Source organism: Diadema antillarum, unplaced genomic scaffold (genome assembly GCF_040938485.1).
Source record: "Diadema antillarum isolate AM-2024a unplaced genomic scaffold, OU_Dant_1.0 seq00001598_RagTag, whole genome shotgun sequence".
Classification (NCBI taxonomy): Eukaryota; Metazoa; Echinodermata; class Echinoidea; order Diadematoida; family Diadematidae; genus Diadema; species Diadema antillarum.
Window position 1 is genome coordinate 405,498 of NW_027272314.1, and position 20,030 is coordinate 425,527.

The 20,030-nt window shown below is 36.0% G+C and overlaps 1 protein-coding gene across 1 annotated transcript; it reads right to left on the reverse strand.

Annotated features, from left to right (window-relative positions):
• Nucleotides 1-6,131: 6,131 nt before the first annotated feature.
• LOC139711005 (ammonium transporter Rh type C-like) lies at nt 6,132-18,342 on the reverse strand (the record flags this gene model as incomplete). Its single annotated transcript, XM_071622920.1, is given in 7 exon segments — nt 6,132-6,200; nt 12,973-13,046; nt 14,060-14,214; nt 15,087-15,217; nt 16,797-16,934; nt 18,180-18,319; nt 18,322-18,342. Coding segments are annotated over 7 exon segments (728 nt in total), but the record flags the coding sequence as incomplete, so codon positions are not given.
• Nucleotides 18,343-20,030: the final 1,688 nt, after the last annotated feature.

A 20,030-nucleotide genomic window follows, 5' to 3' on the forward strand; every position in this document is an offset into this window, starting at 1 on the left:
AACTACGAGTGCGTCTTCACGGTCCCTAACTACAAGCTCTAACCTCGAAGTTTCCTAACTTCGAGGTTAAGGGCTCTCGTCTGAACTGATGCCCTTTTACTGTGTTATGCGAACTCTCCTCTTCACACTTCAGCCCTTTCCCCAAGTGCTAATGATTGGGCGCCTTTGAATGTTTCTACATCACAATTATAAATGGCGCTATATAAATACTGTTCCATCATCATCATCATCATGGTGCCATTAGGGAGTAAAATATGGTCAAGTTTTTTTTTTTCCCTGAACAGCGTTTTCTTTTCTCCTACATTATGTTTCCTGCAGGTTAGTTAGTTAGTTTGTTTGTTTGTTTGTTTGTTTGTTTCTCTTTACCACGCCATCACGGGCCACACCACATAGGGACGACACAACCCCCAGCAAAAAGGCGCACTTAAATATGCACAGGATATCTTGTCCAAACATGCAAAAGCGTGTCCTCTTTTTTCGGAATGGATCGTATTCTTTTGGGGGGTTGTACCCATATTCATTTCAATTCAGTTCAATTCAATTCAAAATTTCCGAAAAGAACATAAACATTTCACTTCCTTTGGTAACAGAGAATAAGGTTGCATAATCAAAACAAAGTAAATTGAGAAAATATAATTGTGGAACCTTGGAGTAACAAATACGTCATCATGAAAATTGACTGACTGAAGTGACAAAGACGAGATAACAAAACGCAAAACATCGAAAAATAGAGGGACCCACTAAAAAGACAAAGCTTGTAGAATGTGGGCCCCTCATGTATGGAATGTCGAATAGAAAAGAGGGAAAAAAGGCTGGGGAAAAAGTCAGAAAAAAAGTCACTTCTGGCTCTGAAGCGACTTGTTATAGTCAGTCCTGTGTTACCTGCTGACCTGTTATGTTTGTGGAGATAGGGCCTGGGAGACATTTTGCCTGCAGAGAATTAATGTGCCTTCATTGGACTTCATATTTTAATGTCAATGGACATTGCTACGACAAAGCTGTGACGGGCTGGATTCCTCGCTGGACACTATAAAGTGAATCATCATTCAACGCATCGACTGGACGTGGTCGTTGGATTCTGCATATTTCGCTGTGAACATTATACCGTGAATCTATTGTGGACATATACCCTGGAATTATAAAGCGGACTATTGTAACCTGTGCCTCTGGATTTACGTAGAAGGTCATGCCGGTATAACGCATATTTCATTCAAGGTAACATGAACAATGCATGATCATTCGGTTAAAATTGCATCAGAACACGGTAAAGTTGGCCGACAACGATTGGTTGACGTGACAATGATGACAATGACGCCATATACAATATGAATCTCCAGTAGATTGTACTGAACACCATTACTCTCTCCCAATTAAATCGTAAAAAGCAAATCACTAAAAATGGCAACCCTTTCCACGATAGGACATACAGGCATATTAATCCTGTCTATGGCGGTAGAAAGAGGAGGGGGCACAAGAGAGGAGAAATAAACAACTGAAGGCAATTAATTAAAGCAGTGTCTATTTCAAACAAGATTATAAATGTATTATTTAAGGATACGAGAGAGTTCTGTATGGCGCATGGGCAAATAAAGGATTTTAGCTATTGGGTATACGAATTAAAATGAATATTCTATCACCGCAGCGATAATACCTGTCAAGTTTGATGACGAATTTGACGATGCGTTTGTAAGAAGATGCAAATATAAAAATAGACCCCATAGTTTCTCTCTTTCGGCGAGCTGAAAGAGTGCCCATTCTCCCATGCACGAAACACATTCAAACCATAGAGATCTCTATGATTCAAACACACACACACACACACACACACACACACACAAACACAGACACACAGACACGCACACTATTTACCCCAACATGTTGTTTGCAGACGAAAACATTCGTAACTTTGATAAATAAATGTTGGCTAGACATTCGCATGCATGTCCTATGATATTGAGATGGCATTTTCTCGAAAACACATGAAACTTTGAGATATAATTTGGCCTTGAATTTGATAAATTGACATTAAAAGATAAATGATATCCAAATATTTCCAACATGTATGTGTATAGGTGAATGCATCAATGAAGTTCTGATAAAATCAGGCAATCCGCTCAAAAGTTATGAAGATTTCACGGAAAATTCCGAACCATTTGAAAGTTTAGTCTGAAAAGAACTGGTTGAGTTTTTTAAGCACAACCGTGAAAACTTGATAAAAATCGAATAAAGATAAATGACATTATGAAATAATAAATGTATTGTTATGTTTCACTAAGTTATTAGCCAGGAATAACATTAAAATATTTAATTATTCTTAAAGCAGATTTTTTTTTCTCGATTTTTTAACACGAGTAATGGAAAATTGTTGTTGTGATGACATTATTCGCTCACACATGTACATTTTTAATACATGTAGCAACTGTCCGAAAACTGTTCAGCAAAAATTCATGAAACTTCAAAATTGTATAAATTCTTTAATTTCCTTTTTCCGATTTGAATCATGTTTTCAGTTTTAGCATTCTACTCTTTCACTGCAGACTAACTTTTATCTGGTCCAGAATTCCTCTAAGTAATGGCTCGGAACCGCAACTTGCTGGACAACAGGACTCCAACAATTAGGTCTGTTTTTTCCACTAGTTCGAGCTTTTCTTCTTGAAGAAAGAATGAGACAAAGAATTACCAAAGACCAATATAGAATAATCATTTTTATTACTTATAAAACATGGTACTGTATATTTAACAAATTACTTTATTGGATACATCATTTACCTTCAGCTTTCTGTCAGTTTTCTTTTCCATTTGATCCCCCTTTTTTCCAAGTTCTTTCCCCTTTTCTTCCCTAAAAAAAAAAATGTACAGACATCCATCGCCAATAGCGCATACATTGCTAGCCAAAACAGATTTATCCATTTCTCCTTGAAACATTTTTTTTTTCATCGTATATATTTGAAAAACATTACATGTACCTTCTTATGGACATCCAACCCAAAGACTTCCTTAGTGGACCTTTGGCAATATACATTTTTTATTTCCTTCCCGACTGTGTGTATGCAGTGGATATGAAATAACATACTCATTAATACTTGCATGACAGCACGAATGTCTATGTACATGTTTTTTTTTTTTTCAATTGATATAACCACGATACAATATAGATTCTTCCACGTTTGGCCGCTGTTTTCCCTGCCTAATGATACAGTAACAATGGAATGGTAGTGGCATATGATGATGAAAAAGATACAGCACAAAACAGCACAAAAATTTAACTCCTGGTATTTGATGGGTTAAACCAGGAAGGCAGTAGTCTCTCAATCTCTCTTGCTTTGCATCAATCCCTCGCTTTGATTTTTTTCTCTACTTTTGTCATAGTTCAGACCTCTTTTGTTATACTCACCAACGTGTAAGAAAGGGGAAATTCACACGTGACAACGCTGATGTCTTAAAGATTTAAAATACCTTCTCAGGACATTGATATCATTAAAAAAACTCCTTTAAAGGGTTGGTATAGTTTTGGTTGAAGTGAGGATGCAGCTTTTAACTTTTTGTGAGATGCTTAGAAACCACGCCATGGAATGTTAAAAAAGCACACAAATCTATTAAAGAGGAATTCAATTTTATTTGATGAAAATCGGTTTTGAAATGGCTGAGATATCCAAAACAAAGTAAACACAGTGATCCTAATAAAAGGTGGGTTCCACCTTTTATTAGGATTGCTTAATCTTGGATATCTCAGCCATTTCAAAGCCAATTTTCATCAACTAAACTTTGAAATCTCTTAGAATTATATGCTCTTTCATATTTCACGAGAGGTTTCTAATTACCTCAAAAAATAATCATCGAAAAGCATTGGATACCTGATAGCCCCCACCTCAACCCAAGCTGTATCATCACTTTTACTGAGCATCACCAAGACAATGTCTGCTACCATGCATCTGAAGTTGGTTGCACTCTTCACACTCAAAAAATAATGAAATGGTATAAATGACAATTGTAAATGCTGTCATTCCTCCAACCTTTCAGTAACTGTCCACTTTCACACTTAAAATGTTGGATTTACCATTACCAGACTGATTACTGAAATGTTACTGCAACTTTTTTAGTGCTAAATTGAACATTTTACAAAAGGTTGGAGGGACATTATTTCAAATGTTGATTTACCATTCCATTCTAGAGTGCATGTGTGGTTGTTTCAGCCTAAAATTATGAACTAAACCATAATGTAAACACACACAATACATACATATTCATATACTTATAAACACATACTTATTCGTGTCTAAATGCGCTATATCTATACATCATATAAGTATAGGAAAAACTACCAGATGAAATCAGTGCAATGTAAACAGGGCACACCAAGTCAGTTCAAGATTTCAAGATTCAGTTCAAGATACATATTCATGAGCTTATAGTGAAATGTATTATCAGATTTTCTGTGTGTTTGTGTAGCCACATATTGAAACATCATATGAATATACATTTTGATGTTGAAACGATCATTCGAGCACCATTTCGATATATGATTCATATTTCTTCCATGCATATTTGTGTCTACATGCTCCAATATTCTTACATCATGTAAGCAGGGCAAACTACCAAATAAATCCAGTGCAATATAAAAGTACCATGCACAAAGTCAGTTCACGATTTGTACTGTGTATGGGAGAGACTCATACATATTCATGAGCTTATGATACGTGATGATGCCACAAGATTATCATATATTAGGACGTTGTGTCTGAATGATCTTATAAAATAACTTAGTGTGTCTGAATGGGCTATTAACCCAATAAACTACATAGATTATAGAATACAGAGCAAACATACAATACATTTTTCGTTAAATGCATTTCTGAGTCAACTTGTTTCAAAGTTAAATGCCCGAAAGTTAAATTGGCCCGAATTCACGAAGGTGGTCTAAATTTAAACCATGGTTTATGTATATTTCTTCTGCGTATTTATGATTGACAGATTGCGTACGCTAACAGCCATCCAGTAAAAAAACGTGCATTGATGCGCGCAAGTATTGGTACGCCTATTTAACGCTTATTTTAGACCATGGTCTAAATTTGTACCATGGTTTAAATTTAAACCACCTTCGTGAATTCGGGCCAAAAGAGTTTAAAGAGATTCAAACGAAAGCTATAGAAAAAAAAAAAGGCTACAGTAGTCTTTTTGTCACACTTTCTGTATTTGTTAGCACAAGGCAAAGTTGTACGCATGAGCAGTATACCTACAATATGCAAATAACATGTGTTACCAATCAAAGACACATCTTTCTACCATAACACTATGGAATATATCATACATGCATTATGATATTGTACCACACTACTTCAACTGCAATTGTGTTATACATGAAGTAAATATATATTTTTAAGACGGCTAAATTCCTACCATGCATCTCTATAACTACAACCACAAAAAATAAATGCATAATCCAGTAATGATAATGTAGTCACACAGTAGCATAAAGCTGTACATCACAATTTCTGGAATATGATTATGCAAATACAAAAATATGTATAATGAAGATATGCAATTTTACTTATTTACAATCAGCTGATTTTCAATGTTCTTTTCCTCCATGTTAGTGTCTCACACATCACTTCCATACCAAAATTCTACTGAATTATTTTCCCCCATGTATTTATAATACCATGGTACAGGACACAATACTGCAGTCTGCAACAGGTGCGGCAGCAGTATGCATTTATCCTAAGATTGTAGGTTTGAACCAACTGTCCCAAGGTGATGGAGTGTATACATAAATCCTTACATGATTGAAAAGAAAAAACAAACAAACAAACAAACAAACCCCACCACATCACTTAGAGTATGGAGAATCTCTCTGGAATATACTGAACTTGCTGAGTTGATATGAAATATAAACTCTGAGCAACAATTCATGTTTGCTGAATTCAATCTGATTATCCCATCAGTGACAACAATATCTGCCGCAATAGAATCAACTGGTGAGATGTTCGTGGGATAATGGGAAAATGTAGGCACCATGTGGGTCAGCGAAAGTGGAAGACACCATGGGCAGATAAAGCTGCCCCAGGTCAAGGGACAAATCCACAGCCTTGTTGAAGAGCACTGTCACATGTCAGGCGGACGAGGGCGCCGTTTTAGACTCGTGCATCAGCCTCTTTGCCATTGTGGACGGTGGGCTGTCCAAGGTCCTCCCTCTCGATGTCCTGATTTGGGGGAGGGGCGAGGGGGGAGGGGCGAGGTGGTGGTTGCAGGGGAGGTGGAAGAGGAGGGAAAGGGTGAGGAGGAGGGGAAAAGATGGAGAGAAGATTTAGATATCACTTGAGCCACAGATTTGATTAGATTTGATTTGATTTGATTTGATTTGATTTATTCTCTGTATGGCATTATTTACTTTTTTTTTAATCAACTTAATACATACCACATATAAAGGACTTTGCAATGCTTGGTTGAAATCTCAACAGCAACATTTTTATAAATTAATGTTTCAGCTCTGTCAAAACTATGGACAATACCACATAATACATCAAGGATGTCTTGAAGAAAATGTTAAATATAAAACTGTCAAATGCACACCCTCTCTCTCTCTCTCATACATGCGTGCAGATACACCAATTCAATTCAATTCAATAGTTTATTCCAGCAGAGTATAAACATTACAACAAATATTTCTTTTGATCCCATAGACTGATAGGGCAAACTTAGGAAATGATAGTGTCACTATTTATATCTTATGTTCTTTGATAAACTATGTTTGCAGAAGAAATACAAAGACATAAGAAACGATGATTTTACGCAACTCAGGCTATCAAAGCTATAATGCTTATATTCAATGACCCACAAAATGATTATAGTGCCACAAAATGCCACACACTAAAAAATCATGCAACAGACATACAGACAATATAAAGCAAGATTACAATCCAGACACGAGTTAGCACAAATGAAAATGAACACAGAACACAGCTTGGTCTGTTTTGTTAAAACGACTCTCTCAGACAGAATACTATGTACACACACACTTGGTCAACATGTAAAAATCATCCAATTAGAAATGCTCTTTAAGTAGTGATACAGAGATTTGATATTAAAATGACAACTTAAAGTGGAGTTTGATTAATGGCAAAATAATCAAATTTTTTTTGTGATATGGTTAATGAGAAAATATGTTTGTGCAAAGTAATAAATAGTGCCACAGATTAGAGAAATAGACTGAATATCAGGACATGTTGTACACGCAAAGGAGGCAAAAGAAAAGGAGAAAACACTTTATTATGAGAAGCAAGAATCAAATCAGTGTATGAGCATTTTTTTTTTTTTTTTGAAGAGGGTGGCTTTTTTTCCACTCATGCCTGCTGGTGCAAAAAGTAAAAAAAAATTGATGAAAGGTAGCTCACTCTAATTCAAAATGAGATTTGGTGGTGTGCATGATATTGATGATAAGAATTGAATATCTGTGGTTAGTAGTTAAACTTCATGTCTGCCTTTGTTTGCTTGGACTTGTAGCTGGGATGCATGTTTGTAAAGAACCCTTTTGAGAAAACTGACAATTTGTTTATGTGAAGATGTTTTGAATCGTATGCTCATAAACAATGGCAATACTGAGGCAAAAAAAAAATATTGTCAGAGAAAATGTCTCTACGTCACTTAGGAATTTAAATAACTTACTCTTGGGAATAGGTATGTTTAATTGTTTGTTTGCTGGCTTGTTAGCTCAGCTGGGGAAAGTAAATTGAAGGGAAAAAAGAACATCTACTGCTGCTCTAAAATCATATCAAAATTTAATCTATATTGTGTTCTGACCATCATAACAAGGTTTCCACCATTCAACTTCAAAATTAAGTGAAAATATAATGGATTTGATAAATCTGGGATGTGTCATGAATCTAAATACAAAATAATAATGTGAATAATAAGTGTAAATATAACTCACTGATAGTGATAAAAATAATAATCACAAAGATGGCAAAGGTAAGATTACCAATAATGTATCCTGAATAATACAACAGAAATATTGATATCGAATACATATAAACATAATTTAAAAGAGTGTTTTGATCATCTCTTGGATGTTAACTCGATCCTTCAGAAATTCCTCAGTATTCAAAGGATTTGGTCACAAAACTGGTTAAGTACCAGTTTCAAACAGTAAAGTATGTCTGTCATCAGATAAAGCAAAACAAAACTTTTTCCACTGATACCTCGCATATCATATCAAGGATTATTCTTCCGAGTTATGATCAGAGCAAAATTAAAAATCTTTTCAATGAATTGCACTTTTTAAAAAGCAAGAATTATTTTTGGGGATACCAATTATATCACATATACCCGTATACATATCTCAATTATTTTCTTTTGAGCAACTTTATTCTAAAATGTATGTTGATATGATGGAAATCTAATTTCTTTTTAATCTATATTCATAAATTCATATATTCATATTCATATATATAATATATATCTATTAATATGAAAATGTATAGAGATATATATGTGTGTGGGTAATGTCTCACATCCCTGGAGCAAATGAGAACGTTGTTCACGATGATGAAGTTTCTTTAACCAATGAACGGATGACTTTTCAGAATGGAGGTGCATAAGTATCGATGAAGATTTTTCAAAATTCACCACCCATCATACTTGAGTCAAATTAATTAGCTGGCATACTTAAATGGAAGCTACAAATGACCTGCTTATCACACTAAAAAAATATACCACATTTGAATAAATATTAAGTACTATGTCAGGTATATGTTTGACATAAGACAACTTTGAAAAAAATCCCCAAGATGATAAGTGCATTATATATATTTAATGTAAAATGCTGTCACAAATGTTGTGCCTCTTATGTATATTTATCATGGATGATGAACAAAAACACATTTTTTTTTTTTAGGGGGGTGGGGGTTATGTGTTCTATTTGTGAGAAAAACTGTGCATGCTGTGCATATGATTTGCATAGTGTGTACAATTTGTGATTCAAAGAGGAAAATATGAGGGTAGTGGGAATGAATAGAAAAGAAATAACACAAATATGTGATCAAAAAAAGTGAGAAGAAGTTTGATTATAGAGTTCTTTCTTGCCATACCGCATTCGCTGGTTGATCTACAATTTGATATCCTTGGGTTCTCCCTGCTGCGGTTATGACACTGGATGGTATTTCCTGGAAATTGACGTCCCAGTTTTTCAAATGATCACATTAGTTCGGTAGTTCAGCAATTTTTTATGTGAAATCCAGTAACTTCATCAGTTATAAGAGTATGGTGTGAAGACCTCAGAGATCAACTACCTATATTTATCTTTTGATTTATTAATTATCTAATTGATCAATTAATTAGTTTTTTTATTAATTCATTCATTCATTTATTTATTTATTTATCAATCAATCAATTGCTTTTACAGACACTATGCCCACTAGAAAACGGACCTTATTGAAATTTTCATTGTGTAAAAAAAGGTGACAAAATATATATTTTGCAGTTCCAGTTTGATATCATTCAGTACCACTTGCTTTATTTTTGTTGATTTGTAACATCATAAAATCATGCTTAGCATTATTAATCACTAGACCATTAATTACTTGACTTCATATGTGCGAACACTGAGCTTATTACATATTTGTCTATTCTCTGACTTCCTCAGTAAAACAGAAAATGTACCAAATCCTAGACTGGAAAGTGTATTTCCCAATGGCGGATACCACATCACTCATATTTGTCGTATAATGGAGGGTTATATGAGTATTTGTAAAGCAGTTTCAAATATCACGGAGGCAACCACATGGAAAGTTTAAATAGGCAAGGTAGCTGCATACTTCAGCAGTTTAAGAACAGCAGCAAGTATATAGCATCTCTTCATCATAACTTTCTCACATCTAGGGTTAATCACTATGTATTTGATATTTATACAGAATTACTATTGCTTCTTCCTATATACAGTGCCTCTGTGGCTATGAATGAGTATAATTTACTACCCTATGAAAACTAAATGGTCATTTAGTTCATCCTTCCTTTTCAGGTGTACTGGACAGTGTACGTGGATGACAAACTCACTGTTTCCAAAGTTACTTTAGAAGTTCTGTAGTTATCCTTTGTGTTTGGATTTTTCTTAAAAAATCATTCACATCCTGTGAAGGAAATTCTTCCATTGTGGGTTGTAAAAAGTTGTAAAGTTGTTATCTTTCATCTTGTCAAAGTGTTTCTAATGTCACTTAACCTTGAAAAAGTAATTGTAGTATTGCCTGAGAAGATTGAAGAGAGGGAAAGAAATATGGGGATTACAGGAAACGTAAAAGCATTCAAACTTCACAGAGCAGGAGCAGGTTAATTTTTTACCAGGATGCGGGTGCTAAAAGATATCAGCTTTGTTAGATGACAAACAGTTAACATCTTTCCAAGCTCTAAAACCAGAAAGTCTGGATAGAAGTTCATCCCACGCATAAACTGAAAAAGAGAAATCAAATGTCAAATTCTGAACAATTTGGCTCGCTGGGTGTGATTAACCTTAAGATGTGCCTGGATTATTTGTTCTGCTTTTTCTGTCTTTTGTCCCAAGACTTGTCACAGAGCACTGGAAAATTACGATAATTGGCAGTAAGTTCGAAAGTAGCACGGAGAATATTATGCTCAAGAAATATGAAAAAGGATTATAAAGAATTTTATTTAGGTCTAGACACGCAACAACACAAATGATAGACACATTATTAAAAAGAAAGTTAATTTCTGTTAGAGTTCTAAAACATATGGCTGCTGGCACTACAAACATAAAAACAGATGTCTACATTATATGACAATTCACATCCAGTCAATTCAAAGCAAGAAATTGTGCAAGAGATACATTGCAAAGCATCATATGGATGATATGAATTAAGCATATCATTTTTACAGGAGACAGATTCCAAGCTGTCATAGCAAATAGAGAATGTATATCACTTCAAGGGCTTTCAAAACTCTATTAAATGCATTGCACAGACTGAAAAGGGGGGGAGAAGTGTTAATATCAATGCAAGTTATTTTAGTTTGCAAAGCTTTTCGATTACCAGTATGCAATAGTATATAAAGTAAATATTGCATTGTGAGCACAATGTGGAAAGGCAGTGGCACACTATGGTCTTTTACTTAACCAAGAATTCAAGAACTTGTTTTGGTAATTATAGTCATGAAGAGCAGAGATATTTTCCAACAAAGTATGGAAAATCTCATCACATTGGTTTGAACACACACAAAAAAATACTTTGCATGCATTTATTATATTAATATTATCTATCATACACCCAATATTTCATTTTTGCATTGTCATCTCCTTCGAGATCAAAATATAATCAACCAAATTAAGCTTTCAGGGTAACTTCTAGCATCACATCAATCATGCCTATATGAATATAATATAATAAATATGTAACATCTACTATATAGCATATGATCAGAAAGAGCTATGCCTTTAAAGTGAGCTACAGTACAAATATACTAAAGTTGTATGATATTCAATCACAGCCTAGGATTTGGTACAACGATTCTTTTTTTTTTTTTTTGCGAACTATATTCAAGTACCATGTCATAAATGTCAGTGAATTGATATCAAACTGAACTACTGGGTATCATTTCATAAAAGATTTTAGGATAGCAACTCTTGCTAGAATAGCAACTTCCCATAGCAACAGCCAATCAGGAAGCTTGCTTCTTGCCGTTACCATTACAATTGCCATTCTATCAAGAGTTGCTATCATAGCAACTTCTTTTTTTTTATTGAATGGGACCAAGATGATTGACTGGAATTAGAAAATGCCTAGGGCAAAGGGGCAGATCACATGTGAATACCATTGTGGAGATATCATTGGTAATAACATTAGTCGTGTACCAAAGAAAATACAAAATTTTACAGGCAAGGGAACATTTCATCATATCTTTATATTTTTATCATCACTATGCAAATACAGATTATATCTATGCACGCTAGCTTATATTTATGCAATCATTCTATGTTCTGGGCACTTTAGAGTTTCAATATATGGTACATTCTTTATCAGAAGTTTGAAACAATTACAAAGCATTAATTCACTGTGTCTCTGGTGCCTAAAGAAAGATTTTTCTCTTCAATTCAGTTCAATTCAATTCAATTCAATTCAATTCAATTCAATTCAATTCAATTCAATTCAATTCAATTCAATTCAATTCAAGCTATTTCACACTTCTCATATCAGCTTTCACTGGAATAGTATGAGCAAACGTCATTGTACTTGTTCATTTAAAGAATATTACTCTCTTGCAGAAAATCAAATCTGTCTATCAAAACAATTCTATGATAATTAAGTCTTCTCCCATTGCTTCATACTTACTTTTCTTATGATATCAAACTGCTTTCGAAAATTATTAAGATATCTAGCAATATTAGCTCCTCTCAACCCAGCCTAAACTGTCTATACTGTCACACTTTTGTTAAGATCATTAGTGATCTGTTTTTCTATGCGATGCCAACAGCTCCTCAAAGTGGTCACATGATGAAGGTAAGTGATGGGAGCCTTCTATAGCAAACCCCTTTTCATTATTTCTGGATCTTGCAAATTTCATTTGAGCGTTATTTTCAATACTTCACGATCAGAGCACATGTTAACCTCAAACCTAAACCAACGACACATTTAGCAATAAAAAAAAAAGATTGGACAGTTTGGGTTTTTTTTTTCCAACTTTCTTGGAAAATCAAACATCCATTACCTGTCCTGCAAACAAAATATAGATCAGATCTATTACACAAATATTCATTTTCTGCCAATGATATCCCTGCCCTCCTACACTATCTTAAAAGAGTTGTCATCATCGACTACCACAAGGAAATGTCTTCTCTCATAGACCCACTTTGTAAGAGGTGGGTGGCAATCTCTAATGGATAGAAACAATAAAACAAAAAAATCAATACCCACTTATGCATATTCATGATGGGAAGAATTCATATGAGTGCAACTCATGAATATTCATACTCACATCCCAGAAGGGGTCATCCTCATACAGGTCCTCATCACTTGGGGCATCAAGGAACGGAATCTTCATTATGAGCCCTGGAGAAATTAAATCAGTAGATGATGACAGGAAAAAAGGCATCCAACAAGTCCTTACAGAATTAACCCCTTGAGGCTGATTTTGCTACAACACACATTTCCCATATACACTTGTTTGAGTGTACAAGGGACTCGTCCTCAACGGGTTGATGGACAAATTCACCAAAATATAATTTGTCAGCTAAGAACCAGAAGAGCACTACCATATCTTAAGATTTGCATGTGAATAAAAATGAAACAATAAATTTTCATGATATAAAAATAGATACTCAGTCAAAAGTGGGCAGATTTATGGGGATTGTTCCAAAATAGGGTATATAAGGCACCCTTGTGGCTTTATTTTTTTTTACATTTTACTGATAATGGAAGTAATCTAAAATTAATAACATAGTGTAGAGGAGATCGATATTACTCATTAATCCCCCAAACTGCGATAAAGCCCTTTTGCTTCTCAGCCGAAAATATGTGTGGATTGATTGAATGCACCAATAGCAGTAGAATACATCAGTGAAGATTTGAGGGAAATTGGATGATCCATTCAGAATTTATTAATTTTTAAAGTGTCAGAGCTACCACTGCTGGATTAGAAGCCTACAACAGTTTGTGACATCACTGCAGGGACAATGATATACAGAAATAAACAGAATTCAACATATTTTCATCACTTTAGCAAAATTGAAGAGCACTTGAATTACCTCTTACAGAAAGAAGGGGAAACAATATTACCCTTTATGTGTGTTCGTAACAAGCCAATGAAATGTGTACTTTTCTTAAAAAACATAATTTTGTGGAATCATGTATATTTTGATATTCTTTTGGCCATATAAGTGATGATGAGTGTATCATGAATTACATATAAAACACAAGTCAACATGTGTTTGCATTGCATATAGTTCCTTTAACCCATTGCTTGCAAAAATGATTTCAGGTCCATAGGTTTGTGTGTGAAATTTCGGCACATTTGACTCATTTGCAAAGGAAGGGTTAACCCAGCTATGAGACGTGCCACCCACCAGTGATGAGGCCAGTTACTATGGCGATGACAATGGTTATGACAAGAGCAGCGAGCTGGAACAGGGCCTGCGTGCCGGCCGACCGGATCTCATCACCGTCGGGACCAGGAGTGACCATGTCTGAATCAAAACGAGCTCCAAAGATTTCCTTGAGGCTGGCAAACGAACAAAAGCATTTGGTCCAAAAAAAAAAAAAAATCAGAAATATTCTCAATATAATTTCAACAGAGCATCCATAGTATTTGCCTTCTCTTTATAGATCACAGGTGCAAATGGCAACTCTTATTTGTGGCTACAAGAGATTGTGAAAATTTTGTTCACATCAGATATTTGTGTTCATAATGCTACAGATAAAATATTCCACTGTTCTTACTTGTAATATGTATGCTTTTAGACAGTCTACACGCATGATATTAAAAGCAATTTGAATAGATTTTCTGTCAGATACATCAACAGTGCAGAACACAGAACATGGAAGTCGATGTCATTCTGCCGCTGTCAAGAAGAGATATACAAAGAACTATTTGACCACGCCTTAGATAATACCATCTAACACATATTAACCCGTTCCACATTGAATTCTAAAATGCCCATAGACTTAATACGCAGGCTACCAGATTCTGGTATGAAACAGGATTAATATATTTATCTACGCATCTGTATGTCATTGTAGACTTAAAAATTGGGGAGCTGCCAAAACCTCCCTTGGGTCAACAATTAATATGTATGGCATAGATACACAAGTACATACAGTGTGCTCCGGTTATAACAGAGTCCTTGGGACACGCAGTTTTCTTTCATCATATTGAAATTTCATTATAGCAAAACAGTGGAATTCATATGAAAAACAGAGATGATCATTTTGGGACCTGAATTGTTACTTTGTTGTAACAAGAATATTGTTATGACTGTATTCCTTGTAACGGAAGTTCACTGTAGGGTTAACAATCTGAAAGCAAGAACATATAATACTGATATGATGAGACAAGTGAATCTGACCATCATCATCTATTCATGTCCTGCTCACCTGTCTCCGTACACAGCTGTGGTGGCAAGAGCTGAGGCGACCACGCCTCCCAGGCCCCCTAGAATTCCTGGCATACCATGGAGGTTGTTCACCCCGCAGGTGTCGTGGATTCCAAGCTTCAGAAGAGCGGGCTGAGGAAATGGGCAGTGTATGGTACAGTTTGTTAATCACTGGTCTGAAAGGTATGGAAGCATATCAACTAGCAGATCATCAGGTTCCTGCTGTTGATTAACCTGAGACTATACATTCAAGAGTATTGACCGATTCGGGTTCATTGAGGGCAGCAGAAATTTTGTGGCACTGGGCGCAGCCATGCGGTGTCCCAGCCGACCCCCCCTCCTCTCCCCCACCCCACGGGCAACATGTTTATCGTGCACTTGTAACAAAGGTTCACGCACTAAGCAAGCATTCGCGCACTCAGTACGACACACCCATTGGCTAAAACAACCATGCATCAGTTTTTCATTCCATGCGCGGAAGGGGGTGGGGGAGTCGGCTGAGACACCTCGTTAATGGCGCTGCCCATGCCAAAAATACACATAGCGCGTCACAGAATCGGTCAATATGTCACAAAAATCGCTGATTTCGTGCTTTCTCCTCATATGCATACTTGACAAGTTTATTGAAAGGCTCAGGTCAGAAAGCAGAATAATGTAAAACAAGGAATGTTTGCATGCATTTTAATTTCACTACTTTCACAAGAGCCAAGATTTGCAAAATTAAAATGCACGCTGAAGTTCTTGTCTACATTATTTTCATTGAATGTCAGAGGTAACTCACAAAAATTTCATGCTGCGAAAAAATCTTGTTTTACAGTATTCAAGATACCTGATGTAAACTAGAAATTGGTATTCGAATTAAGCAATGCTTATCTGAAGTATATCTTTGCAATATCAAAAACAAACAAAGAGATGGATAGGTGAAAAGAAAGAGTGGGATCCTTTTGGTAAGGAGGGGAGGAGGTGATGGTCAGATTCTACAAAAATTGTTGAAGGAACTGGCTTATCATCGGTTGAGAATGAGAAGGGCGTTAAAGGACAAGTTCACCTTCATAAACATAAGGATTGAGAAAATGCAACAATATTAATAGAACACATCAGTGAAAGTTTGAGGAAAATTGGACAATCGATGCAAAAGTTATGAATTTTTAAAATTTTTGTGTTGGAACCGCTGGATGAGGAGACTACTACAGCTTGTGAGTCATATGCGTACAACAGGATAAAGAAAATGTAAAGAAAATTCAACATATTTTCACTTTTTTCGCATAATAAAAGAGCACTTGACTTGTCTCTTTCTAAAAGCAGGGGGAATAATATTACCCCTAACATATGTCGGTAACGAGTCAAGGGAATATGTACTTCTTTCAAAAGATGGAATTTTGTGAAATTCTCTTTATATTTTCCTTATATTGTTGTACGCATGTGACATCTAAGTTATTCATACACTGCAGTAGTCTTCTCATCCAGCGGTTACTACACAAAAACTTCAAAAATTCATAACTTTTGAACGGGTTGTCCGATTTTCCTCAAACTTTCAATGACGTGTTCTCCTAATATTGCTACATTCTCTCAATCCTTATGTTTATGAGGGTGAACTTGTCCTTTAAGTTGTCTCCAACACTATGGGTTTAGTGGCAACTTAATGGCCTTCTCGTTCTCACCCGACAAAAAAGAAGTTAAAATGGGAGGTCTGACTCTGCCCATGCCTCACCTGGATGATCTTGAAACCAAAGGTGGAGAGGATCCCAGCGACAATTCCCAGCAGGATGGCGCCCCATGGTTGGATCATCAGGTCTGCTGCGGTTCCCACGGCAACTCCTCCGGCCAGGGTGGCATTCTGGATGTGGACCTGTGGGAGTAAGTAAGTAAGTAAGGTATTAAAAACAAATCAAATACCTATAAAGAATACATCTGGTGATAGCTCGGTGGTCTAGTGGAGATGACGCCTGTCCGGTGATCAGGAGGTGGTAGGTTCAGATCCTGCTCGAGTATGTACGCTCATGTTTTTTTATCATGGCTACTACTAAAACACTGATCAATTCAGTGCTTATTTATGTTGATGTAGGGCAATTTGTCAATCAGTTGCAAAGAATACATCTTTTTGACTTTTCACACACAGAGAAATCAAATCTGGATGCATTAATAAGGTCTCTACCAAAGCCTGGAAAAAGACCAAGATAAGGAAGCTTCCTACACTATTTGATTTGCCAATTGCAATACTCAGTAATACAAATCTCCTTGATATTGCCCAAACCTCCAGCTTTCATGGATTGTCTTAAATACCATGCTCACACATCCTTGGATCAGTAACATTTCTCACACTCTGACGACATTGCAAAGGGGTGGATCCAGGAATTCTGTAAGGGGGGGGGGGGGGGCAATCCGCCACTGTTGCAAACATTTCTCATATGGTCTTTTCTACTTGAATCCCTACAAAATGTAACCATAGGAAAAAGAATGGTCCAGTTCTCAATTCAGTAATTGTTCATCACTTGGACCTCAAATTTTGTGTGTTTGTTTTGCGATCTCTTTTATGCGCCACTTTTGCAAGCCTGATTCAGTCAAACGGCTTGCCAAATTCACATATTTTGTTCAAATGCACAATGAACCCCATCCTAACCGATCAAGAAATTGCCAAATGCCATGGCACAATGAAAAGTGTCACTCATTAAATTCCATTCTCCTCACACAGATAGCTTGCATTCCATGATGATTGAATAGTGGTGTTCCATCAGGGTTTTTTTCAAATAAGCACAGATTTTCTGTTGCAGTCGAGTCTGCAAGAGTCATGCCCCCTCCAACCCCCCCCCCCCCCACCCCCCCCCCCCCCGAGCTGGACAAAAATGTAGCTACTGGTCATTTGCAAGAAAATTTGTCATAACATTCATACCACAGCAAATCATGGAATTTTCTCTCCAACTATGCTCACTGCATATCTGGCATAAGACATTTTTGTAGATCGATAAGTTACACGGTAGGAAAAACATAATGTTTTCCAAGAGCGCTCATAGCATCAAGTCTCAGAATAATGTGGCACACAGGGCTTCTACACCATGGCAGATTGAGGGGTAAATCTTAAATAATGTTTGCATACCATCTCCACTTTTCCCTTCTTGTTGAGGAGGGTGGTGATGGCAAATGTGGTGACGCAGCAGGCGGCCAGTGAGAAGTACGTGTTCAGGATGGCGCGGTGGCGTGTGTCGTAGTCCCCGAGGGCGCTGTTGAAACTTGGCAGAAGACCCACAGGAAGATGGTACCTGCCACGCTCAAAAAAATTATTTGATCTTAAAGCAAATTTTTATTTTCAGAGTCATATTTTTTGCCAATTAAATTACAAAAAGAGTGTGATTATACAAGAAAAAGTAAATTATAGTAATATGATCGATACAAAAAGAATATAAACATACATAATTATGAAACTATTTGTTAAAAGACGGAACTAATTGACAATTGAGAAGGGAAGTTACTTAGGAGTATCATACAATCACACATATTACACAATATGCCTATATCTCTACTAGATGCTATACTGGTATGTGTTTCACACATTTAATAATATATTATGAATGTGTTATAAGACAGTATGTGTGTAACGCGTGTATCTACAAATTGTACATGTGTGTTATCTGTTATCTACAAACAGCCAAATCGTCCACCAAAAAGCATGATCTTACTATCAAATTTTTGTGCAGAAATCAATCCGATATTTGCGACTTGATGACATCACCAATTATCTAATTTGCATATATGTCCAGACCACAGTTATATGAATCTATAAATAAAGTTTTACATACACACCCCTACCAAAATCTTCCAGAGATAGAATAGATGTGAAATTAAAAAAAAAAAAATGTTAAACCCTTCCCATGCCATAGACTTTGGGCAGTGTGTACAATGTTATGATGTTTTGTTTTGCTTTGTTTTGTTTTGTTTTGTTTTGTTTTGTTTTGTGTTTTGTTCTGTTCTGTTCTGTTTTGCACCAGTTGATACTCGAAGTACACAAAGGGTTAAAACACTGGCTCACATAACTTGTCGTGGATGCTGCACAGAAGTCTATGGGAGTTCATAACAGCTTAAACACATCCCTTCGGATTTGTCCCTCAAGATTCAATGAAAAAAAAACTTATCCACATGCAGTTTGATTTACCTCTATTTTTAGCATAGATATCAGTAAGTCTGTCTCTCTTTCTCTTTCTCCTTATCTATTCCCTCCATCCATCTATTTTTCGTAACCTTCCTATTTATCTCATCTCTCTACCTGTTATTTTTAACTACCTATCTATAGGTCTATTGAATGTCTGTCTCAAGTCCTGTCTATCTTAGATAGGTAGTTAAAACCTCTTTATAACCAATTATTCTATTGATTGTAATCCAGTGTAAGTCACATGTTCTCATTAGCTGAAGCTATTTCTTCTGTCCAACCAGATTTGGTTTTTCCTGTAGGCAAGGTTGAGTGTATTTATCTACACACAAACTGTGCAGTGTTCTTTTTGTGCATATATGTGTGCATATCCTGAATGGTTATTTTCCCAAACAAACATTCAATGGACATGCAGGTACAAAGCCAGCCCTGACAATAAGCCTACCAACAGTGGCAGATGTTCCCGTGAACCTGCTCATGAGTGAAACCTTGTCCAATGCCAATCAGCAACATGGTAAATATGTAAAAGCATGACCACAGATCACTCTTTATTTCACGGCAAGGTCACAAAATTTCTTGGATTGCTTGTGTGGATCAAAATTCTGTATCTGCAACGGATCAGATATTTCTCAACACCAACACCAAACCACCAGTAATTTCGTGGATTGTTTGTGTGTGATCAGAAAATTCTGTATCCACAACGGATGAGATATTTCTCAAACCAACCCACAACGACCAGTCAACGCTAAATCTCCAGTTGCTATTGTCAGCAAAGCTTTACAGCACAGAGTCCTTGTGAAATTT